At 38.6% G+C, this 10,463-nt stretch overlaps 1 protein-coding gene across 1 annotated transcript; it reads left to right on the top strand.

The window, feature by feature from the left end:
* Positions 1–4,484: 4,484 nt before the first annotated feature.
* On the top strand, positions 4,485–8,272 carry LOC131875422 (putative disease resistance protein At5g47280). Its single transcript, XM_059219637.1, has 5 exons — positions 4,485–5,196; positions 5,414–5,820; positions 6,054–6,409; positions 6,508–6,722; positions 6,897–8,272. The coding sequence occupies exons 1-5, from the start codon at positions 4,575–4,577 to the stop codon at positions 7,712–7,714; spliced, it is 2,418 nt and encodes an 805-aa protein (XP_059075620.1). The 5' UTR covers positions 4,485–4,574; the 3' UTR covers positions 7,715–8,272.
* The last annotated feature ends 2,191 nt before the right edge of the window (positions 8,273–10,463 follow it).

Raw genomic sequence — 10,463 nt, 5'->3', positions numbered from 1 at the left:
GGTCTCAACTGATTGTCTTCTCCTTCCAGCTGATATATTTCTCCAATTAGCCTCTCGGTGATGGTGTTGAGTGGTTGTATTGCCTCCACCGGTTGATATGGTCTCCCACCTTTCTCACTGATGGTGGTGCTCACTGGTTGGGTTACTTGCCAGTTGTGTTCTCCATTTCTCCTTCCGGTTGAGAATTTTCTCCGTTTGAACTACCAGTTGTGACGCAAACCAGTGCATCACCTCCCTGGTGCATCACCTCCCTGGTTGTCGCTAGTTTTTTACTTCTAATGGTCGTGGCTCCTGGTGGATTGATCGACCGATTGATTTTTTTACCAGTTAAAGTTTCTTCTTGTCACCGAGTTGTGGCTCGCTGTCATCATTATTGGTTTGTGTCGGTTTGTGCCCCATGGCAATTGGACTTGTTTGTACTTTTAATTGATATCTAGTTACGACTAGATCCTTTTAGGATATGCACATAATTACTCGAGTAATAAAGTCGCTCAACATTTAGTTGACGAGCTTTGGCTTAGAAGGTGTTGGACATTGCGATTTCACGTGTGTGTATTCATTTGGCATGAACTACTTGCTCGGCGCCTGTATCCCCTGGTTTGATAACTTGCTATTTAACAATGGAATGCCCTCATTTTTCCATCCAACATTTGCATTCTTCACTCGGTGACTTGCTATGGAGATCCCAATTCTCCTTGAAGCTACTTGTCGACAGATGGCCTTCCTGGGCAAAATCACTGACAAACGTCTGCGGGAGGTCCTCTTCTCTCGACACCCTCTTATTCTTCACAGTCTTAAAAGGATACTGGGGAAGGAATTCCTTGTGGCTTATCATAGGTACAGAGCCAATGTCGATATCCTGACCTTTTTCCTTGCAATGGTGATATACATGGGGACTAGCAAGCAAAGAGTGAAGCTTTTAACTCAAATGGTGTTTAAACACCGCCCGCTGGAGGAAATTGATGTCGTGTTGGACAATATTGATGCCAACCCGAGAATACCGCTTCCCCAAAATTACTATATGTCCTTGGGCAACGGGGTGGAGGTGAAAAAGTTAATGATTGTGAATTCTCTGGACTTTGATGCTCTTCAAGAAACCTGGCTTGCCATTACCAGGAATATTGAATTTTTGCATAAGGCGACAGGTATTCAAAATGGCTTCAAGTCGGAATGGAGGGAAAAATTTATTTGAGATGAAGGGTTAGCGAGTGCGGAAGGATTTGGTATTTTGGAGAATGGAGACTTGGTTGATGGCAATGAATGGGGGTTTGGGCTTGGCGAGGAGTGGTTCCCAAATGACTACCAACCCCTAGGGAGAAGGCAGAATCGACGACTCACTCGACCTGTGGCACTGAATGCCCTATAATCCTGGATGCGGCTTGTGCTCCTATGGATGATGACTCTGAAGACTCTCATTGATTCCGGTTGTCACCTCTCTCTGGTTTCTTTGTTTCCTGATTATTGTTTTTCTTGTTTAAAGGCCTTTGTTATCTACTTCCAACGATTGTCGACTAGTGTTTTGTACTTGTCCAGCCTCCATTGCTGGTTTTTTTGTATAGGAATAGAGCTAGGGTAGGGGGTTTTCTTCCTGGTTCTTTCCCCCTACTACTCTCATTGAATTAGGCCTTGGTATTCTCCTATTTTGATTAATACAAGGGTGCTGCCCCTCTGTAGCTATTTACTCATTAAAAAAATACAAAATAAAAATAAAAATCAAGCAAGATATATATAAAATAGGGAAGAGATTAAACAATTTTAAAAAGCTAGTGAAAAATATGGAATAACATTAAAACAAGTTTATATATGATTATGTTATAATATAAGTTATATTTTTTGTAAAAATATGTTATTTTATGAATAAAAATTGTGGAGAAGTGTTCAATTATTAGTTCTTCTTAGTCGAATATAAAGATAAAATATAACAAAAATAAGTGTTCTTAAACAAAAATAGGATCACTTTATTGATCAATAAGTTAAGATTCAAACAAAAGTATGGACATATTTTTATAACAAGTGGTGTTTTAGTGTTCAAGTATTGGGTATTTTTAGATTAAATTTTGGTCAAATTTTTAAAAAGTCATTTTTTGGACACTTCATAGTAGATGTGTTATTTTTTCGAGTTGGGTGATGTGTCACGCCTTCAAATCTTAGTTGTAGGTAGCTAAATGTCCGTTTTACATTTCTAAATAAAACCGGAAGTCATACAATATCCCATGTGACGACTACATGTTGATGAAGTTAGCTCCAATGACTAATGGTGCCTCTCCCCTAGACTCATTTGCATACAATTTGTACTTAATGGGAGGATCGTTGAAAATAAAACCTTAAAAAAAGGAGCCATTATGAAATCTCTCATGAACGAGACCTAAAAACCCTAGAATTTGTTTATACACATATTTTACACGGAGCCCTAGCTCGCAACCTTTTATGCTTTGCCTACCGAAGACCTAACCCTAGAATTTGCTTATATTTGACACAGATTTTACGCGGTGCCCTCGCTAACAACCTTTTATGCTTTGCCTACCTAACACGTAACCCTATAATTTGCTTATATTTGACACAGATTTTACAGGGAGCCCTAGTAGCTGCCATGGAAGCCTCGGTTTACAGAAATGGCGTGGAGGCGGTATTTTTCAGGTGTTTTTTATAAATTTTTTAATTTTCAAATCAGAAATGATAAGGGCGGTTGGATTGGCATTGTTTAATTCTAACAGAGGAAATCGCAGATCATAGATCTTTATAAAAATTCGCGACCTTGCGCCAGGCTTCTGAGAGGCGAGAGCGAACTCGTTCGCCTGCGACTCCCCTTGTCAAGGTAAAAACCAGGTTCTCGACCACTGCCCGCACTCTCGTCCTTCACAGAGCCACGGTGGCTGTCTGGTGCGTTTTTTTATAAATATTCCGTAGGCTAGAGCAGCAGCGGCCATGAAAGCCTAGGTTTACCGAAATGGCATAAAAAGCGGCATTTTTCTGGTTCGTTTTTCTATAAATATTCCGTAGGCTAGAGCAGTAGCGGCCATGGAAGCCTAGGTTTACAGAATGGCAAAGAAAGCGGCATTTTTCTGGTGCATATTTTTGTAAATATTTTTTAATTTTTAAATTAAAAAGAATCAGAGCAGTTGGCCGGCATGGTTGCCGACGGAAGGGATCGCAGGTCATAAATCTTTTAAAAAGTCGCTTCTAAGAGGCGAGGACGAAGTCGTTCTCAACTTCTGCCCGCGATCTGGTCCTCCTCAGGCTCCGGGTGGCTTTCTCCGGATCTTGGCTCTCGTTCAAAGCAATAAGCGGGCGGAGAGCTCTGTGCTTATACGGTGACGCGTCCGGCTGAGCAGCCGCGTCTTCCTCCAGTTTTGGCTCTGCTTACAGGCGGGCGGCAGACACGGTTTATTTAAAAAATATTTATTAGGGTTCCTTATATAATTAATGGCCGTGGTTTACTGTAATGTGTGAGATTTACCGAGGTTTTCACTCTAGTACAACTGCAGGCGTAATTATCGAATCAAATTAAGGAGGGAAAAGTGCATAGGTGCATTTTTAATCGATAAGAAAAAGTTCTGGAGTTGCTTTCCAAGAAAATTCTATGCAAATACCATGTTCGATGAAATAATGGGATGAGGTCCGCCCCGGTTCCCCGACTTTTCTCGTAATGTCCGAGTAATCTGTGAATATGATTCGATCTGATCTTTTTCAGATGCAGTGCCCAGACATAAAAGAAAGTTCTGGAGAAGTCTCTAAGAAAATTCCCAGGCAAATTCCATTTTGTAAGATAATGGGATGAGTTCTGCCCGGGTTCCACGACATTGTTCGGAATGTTCGAGTAAAATCTGTGGATATTATTCGATGTGATCTTTTTGTCGTTGCAATGCAATTACGCCATCTTCTAGCGCATTGAAACGTGGCAATTTCTATGCAGCTTCCAGGATGTACCTTTTATCGTATTCTCATTTCAATTAATTAATAAATACAGTCAGTACTGTTACAAGACAGGTGGAGTAATAAGACGCGGTAAATTTGACCCAAAATTGACTCTAATTTGACCCAAAATTGACTCTAATTTCTGGCTCAAAGAATAATGCGGACCTGTGGAAGAAAAAGACACTCGCTTTTTATATACATTTGAGCCAAAATATCTGATAAGGAAACATTAAACTATTTGCCTATCTTAACGCGATTCCATTAATCTAAGACTAGTCAAGTTCTCATTCGCACATAGAAATCCGCGGCTTCAAACAAAGGGGGCTCACAATACGAGCACACAGCACAGTACCGGACACATCAACGGCTATTCCCTGGCAGGTGGCCGTTGAACGAGCATATCCGTTGATGCGTTTTGTGCGCTTCCCAGAAATCCAGTTCTTCGCAAAATCTCCTATATAAACGCAAGCCTTGGAACTTTTCAACCAGAGAAATTTTTATATACATTTACAAGTTTGAACTTCCGAGAGTTACTAAGTTCTTACATATTTTGTGAAATCTTTAACTGAATTAAAGGTATTCCGTAATAGTTCTTGTTATTACTGATTTTGATTGTGTATATTTTGTTTAACTGAATTTTTATTTTAGCCATAAATAGAATGGATAGTTTCAATAGCAAGGTTCTGTGCACAAGAGCCGAAGCCCTGCTGAAATCCCTTATCCCAGCTATCCAACAACTTTGTGCATCTGACCTGCAACTGCCCAAGGATCAGCAAAAGCCTGCCATTCACCAGTTTTTGAACACACTTATTAGTGGCGCAGAGCTGGTGAAATATTGTGAGAGCATTAGCGCTTTCAATGTATTTCGTAGGTGTAGATTTGCTTCACAGATACTCAAGCTAGAAGAGGAGATTGATGGTGTCATGGTTTATATCCCAGCAAACGTTGAGTTAGATGCTAGAAGTCTTAATGCAGTCTTGAAAGATCTGTACAAGGAATTAAAGCCTCCAGATATAAGTCGCACGCTGAATGGCTTTATTCAACAGCAAATGAGTTTAGGTAACCTGTGTCAAAGTACTGGAATGGAAGAGGCTAACAAATGCTCTTATCTTAGCAATGTTCCTGTGAAATCTCGGTTTTATGCGGGATTGGAGAGGCCTGTTGGGGATTTGAAGGAGCTTTTATTCCAAAGCGAGGTGACAGTCGTTGGGGTGCATTGTATGGGGGGTGGTGGGAAAACGACTTTGGCCTTGGCTATTTGTAATGATCCCCATATCAAAGGTAATTTTTTATTTTATTTTTGACGTTGTTTTTAACTTATGTTTTAATCTTTTATGAGGAAGTCACCTTTTTTCAGGCCCATCCCATGGGCCTACCATTTCTGCTGTTAAATACGTACATTCTTAGACTTCCAATAATGATTTTTCTTCTTGATAGTCTGGTGAGCAATGCTTTTGCAGCGTACTGAAAAATAATTGTTCTCTTCTGTGTAAATCAGGTTATTTTGAGAATGTACACTTCATTACAGTTTCGCAGTCACCAAATTTGAAGGGAATTATAGAGATGATGTGGGAGAAGATTGTTGGAAGGAAGAAGCCCGAGTTTCAGAATGTAGAAGATGCACGTATACAGCTAAAGCAGCAGCTTTCTTGTCAATCCAAGCGTACGCTGATGATATTGGATGACGTCTGGTCCAGGGCTCATTTGGAGGAGTTACTACTTGAAGCTCCAGGGTACAAGACTGTTATCACAGCCAGAGACAGTTCTGTCATCCCCCGAAACTCCTGTACTCGACTGTATCAGTTGCCATTGCTGGGCGACGAGGATGCGCTCTCGCTTTTCTGCTTCTCGGCTTTTGGACAGACATCAATTCCTTGTACAGCTGATGCAAATCTAGTCTTGGAGGTATAGTCTTTTCTTACCTTGAAAATGAAAACTTTGAACAGGCTCGAAGTTTCTTATCGAATCAAATAAGGCCAAAAACAAAAGTAAAATGAAGTTCTAGTTAATTCTGCAGTCGAACGAAGTTAAATCACAAAAATTATGGCTCAAATTGTATAATATAATCTCCTCTTTCTTTTTATCTCTTACAGACCTTCCTTTGGACGTTAATAAAATTTCAATTTTATGAATGGCAGGTGCAAGCTGAATGCAAGGGCTTACCCCTTGCTCTAAAGGTGATTGGGAGCTCTCTGAATGCGGAACCTCATGTGACATGGTTGAACGCAAAGAATAAGCTATCCTTGGGGGAATCCATATCCAGTGATCATGAAGAAGGGCTTTTTAGATGCTTGAAGACCAGTATTGATCTCTTGGATGATTTTGGGAGGGAATGCTTCTTAGATTTGGCCTCATTTCCAGAGAACAAGAAAATCTGTGCTGATGCACTGCTGGACATTTGGGTTTATGTTCGGAAGCTGGAGAGGCAAGATGCCTTTATGATGTTGTGGGAACTTGCAAAGAAAAATCTCTTGAATTTAGTCAGCAGCTCGGGGTATTTTTCTATCCTCCTTATAAGTTATATATATTAAATTTCTTTTTATCATTTTCTTTTCTAAAACTTTGAGCTGATATTGTGTCTGTAATTATCAGAAGCCAAGCAACAATCTCTTATGGAAATGCCTCCGAGCTGTACTTTTATCAGCACGATGTCATGCGAGATTTGGCCGTATATTTGGGAAGCCAGGACAATATAGTCCATAGGAAGAGATTATTCATGCCCAGGAAAGAGACGAGCTTGCCAGGGGAGTGGGGGCAGATGCTTAGTGATAGACCAGTTAATGCTCAAGTTGTCTCTATTCACACAGGTAACTTGTTTAGTGGCATATTGTACAGGGTGTTTTGAATATTAAAATGTTTTACTCTTAGTGGTTTTCTCATCATTGAATAATGATACGATTGAGGCAACATTAACTTCCATATAAATACTTGACCGTTAAAAATGTTCTAATTCAATTGTTTATGTGATTGACCTATTGCAGGCTCTATGGTTGAGAATCAATGGTATGATATGAATTTTCCAGAGACAGAGGTTCTGGTGTTACACTTCTCTGCAAGCAAGTACTTTCTACCACCATTTGTCAAAACAATGAAAAGACTGAAATTTTTAATGTTGTGTAATTTAAATTCGAAGAGGGCCCCAATAGAAGGTTTAGATGCCTTATCTTCACTCACTCAGCTCAGGAGCGTTCGCTTGGAGAAGTTGGATGTACCCACTATTTTAGAACAGATTAAAGTAATACAAAAATTAGACAAACTATCTCTAAGCTTATGCGAAGGTTTTGGAAATATTGCCACATTCGGCAACACCAACCTACAAGAATTTAACCTCGACCACTGCAGTGATTTGGAGGAATGGCCCACAGACATCTATCGTATGCCCTCTGCTCAGATATTGTCTATTACCAACTGCCATCTGGTTGAAAAGTTACCATATGATCTGGGGAACCTGAGGTCTCTAAGAATGTTGAGATTATCAGCATTACCAGCGCTGAAAGAGCTTCCGGCATCAATTGGAAAACTTGGGCTGCTGGAATTTCTAGACATTTCACTGTGTGAGGGCTTGAAAGAACTTCCAGAGGAGATAGGTCAACTCAAGCAATTGAAAGAGTTTGACATGAGAGAGTGTTCTCGTTTGAGGAGGTTGCCTAAAAGTGTTTGTGAACTAAGCTCTCTGAAACATGTCATCTGTGATGAGAAGATTGGGCACCTGTGGTTGCAAGTTAAGGCTTCTTTTGTGCCTGATCTTAGAGTTGAAATCGTGGAACCGCAATTTACTTTGGATTGGCTTGATGATTGATTTCACTAAGCAAACTCCAACTAACTTGACAACCTTGTAAGTAATCACTATGGTCTCTTTATTCGTTCCTGTATATAGAGCACACTGTAGTTTTCAGTTAAGCTAAATCTGTAAGAGTTGTTAATGCATATATCTACCATGTAATTTGTAATGTTAGAATGTTTAGAAACAGTCTCCCAGTATCAACAATTTGTTTGGGGCATCTTTGGTTGAGGGTGACTCTGTATGAAAGAGTGTAAGGTATATTTTGGTCTTGTGATTTTTAATATTCGATGTTTTAACTTAAGATGTAATTTGTAATGTCTATGTCAAAGATTTGCCTTTATTAGTCTTCCAGTGCCCATTCTTTGGTTGAAGGGGAAACTGTGTGAGCGTTTAAGGTGTATTTTGCTGTTGTAATTTTTAATATATCGAAGTTAAAACTTCGAATGTAATTTGTAATGTATATGTCAAAGCTTTGATCTTCGCAACAGTCTTCTAATGTCATCAATTTACTTGTGGCATTCTTTGGTTGAGGGAAAACTACATGAAATAGTTTGTAATGTATTGTATATATCGTCCATATGTTTTAATGTCTATGTCGAAGTTTTAACTTCAAAAAAATGCATCGAAGTTTTATCTTCAAATGTAATTTGTAATGTATATGTCAAACTTTGACTTTAGAAACAGTCTTCCAATGCCCACAATTTATTTGTGGCATTTTTTGGTTGAGGGAAAATGACATGAAATAGTTTGTAATGTAATGTATATATCGTCCATATATTTTAATGTCTATGTCGAAGTTTTGACTTCAGAAACAGACGCGTCTCCAAGTATATAGTCTTTCAATTTCTCTATTTTTTTGGGCATTTGGTCGGGGAAAATTGCATGAAGGATTTTTTTTAAATACCTTGTTATTGTACGTGACATCGAATCCTCATTTTAAAAACATTTTAAATTTTTTTGGTGCAAGTTCTTAGGAGTGAACAGGGATAAGGTGGAACATCATATGGCTGTCATTACAGTGCTGCATTAATGGCTTTTGCGATCTCAAATGCTAATTCTTTCATATACTACACGTAAATTACATCTTCGAACATTACAGCCTTTCTTTTCATCAAATAGATCTATTTATTACTTTATTTCCTTGCAATCGCTTTCAAAAACAACGTAAATTCTTATATTGGTTTTTTGTTTTCAGCCCGTCGCAGATTTAATCCAATGCTTCGACTTCATCTTTATGTTTGAGCTTTTCAATTGTCAGGTTTGCTTCTTTATGCTTCAAAGAATCTACTCCTTGAGCGATGCGAGGATGCGAGCATTCACAAAGCAAAGATTTGTACTCCAGGCATTGAGGACATTATTTGAGGATGAAGGCATGTCAGGCAAAAGAATAATTTAATACTTTTAGAAAGAAATGTTCCTTGTTTATCTTGAGACTTCCCGTGCCCTTCCCAATCTTTATTCCCATTCGAGCGTAACTGATTAAACATTAACCCAGCAACCACAATTCAGCGTCCCTGACTGCATTGACTTTATTACAGACTTCACTTGTGATCAATCTGTTCGACTTTATTACATACCCTATTTTGTTCCCCTTCACCTCTTTAAACATTGTGCGCAGCAATCAAAATTCAATGAGAGCGTGATGGCCTTGAGACTTCTAGTGCGCTTCTCAATCACAAAATGTCGTAATTTTTTCGAGTTATTGAAGTGAAGGAATGTGACTTCATTTTGGGAGCTTGAAAATATGGAGCGAAAGAGTTACATTTGAACTCATGAAATTTAAACACAGCCCGATCCACATGTAACTCATGAAATGCCGCAACCAAATTAATCTCCCAAACCTGAAGAAAAAATTCTAAAAAAGACTTGATATAATGGGGGATCAATCCTCTGCCTCCGGGCTTCTCAGAGGCACTAATTTTCAAATTTCTACTGAAAATGTGTCAAATCCTTCCGTAATTTTTCAGAGTTTTTGAAGTGAATAAACGTGACTTAATTTTGGGAGCTTGAAAATATGGCAAATAGTTATTTTGTTTTCATAAAGGGAAAGAGTTACATTTGAATTTATGAGAGCTCGATCCACATGTCTGAACTCATCAAATGCCGCAACCACCGGGCTTCTCAGAGGCACTAATTTTCAATTTTCTACTGAAAATGTGTCAAATTTTTTCGAGTTTTTAAAAGTGAAGAGGGAGCCTGAAAATATGGCAAATAGTTATTTTGTTTTCAAAAGGGGAAAGAGTTGCATTTGAACTCGTGAGAAATTTAAACACAGCTCGATCCACATGTCTGAACTTATGAAATACCGCAACCAAATTAATTTCCCAACCTGAAGAAGAAATTCCAAAAAAGAAATCAATCCTCTGCAGAGGTAATAATTTTCAAATTTCTACTGAAAATGTGTCTTTGAAAATTTCTGCAGAGGCAATAGTTTTTGAAGTGAAGAAATGTGACTTCATTTTGGGAGATTGAAAATATGGCAAATAGTTATTTTGTATTCAAAAGGGGAAGAGTTACATTTGAAAAAAGACTTGATACAATAGGATCAATCCTCTGCCACTGGGCTTCTCAGAGACACTAATTTTCAAATTTGTACTGAAATGTGTCAAATTCTTTCGTAAATTTGATTTTTTTAAACATTTTATATCAATTTTCAAGCTATACAGTGAAAATATCCAGGGGATCATCATTTGAAGTGCTAGTCTTTTGCAGGACTTTGTGGAGGAAGTAGTTTTTTAATCGAATGGGAATCAAATGATCTCTG

Source organism: Cryptomeria japonica, chromosome 4 (assembly GCF_030272615.1).
Source record: "Cryptomeria japonica chromosome 4, Sugi_1.0, whole genome shotgun sequence".
NCBI lineage: Eukaryota > Viridiplantae > Streptophyta > Pinopsida > Cupressales > Cupressaceae > Cryptomeria > Cryptomeria japonica.
This window is presented reverse-complemented; position numbering and strand designations above follow the sequence as displayed.

What these genes read in the sequence shown, in the direction of transcription:
- LOC131875422 (XM_059219637.1), top strand. Translation starts at nt 4,575, where the DNA reads ATGGATAGTTTCAATAGCAAGGTTCTGTGCACAAGAGCCGAAGCCCTG. An exon ending in ATGCAAATCTAGTCTTGGAG is followed by an intron (nt 5,821 to 6,053) that starts GTATAGTCTTTT and finishes TATGAATGGCAG; the next exon opens with GTGCAAGCTGAATGCAAGGG. An exon ending in AGTTGTCTCTATTCACACAG is followed by an intron (nt 6,723 to 6,896) that starts GTAACTTGTTTA and finishes GACCTATTGCAG; the next exon opens with GCTCTATGGTTGAGAATCAA.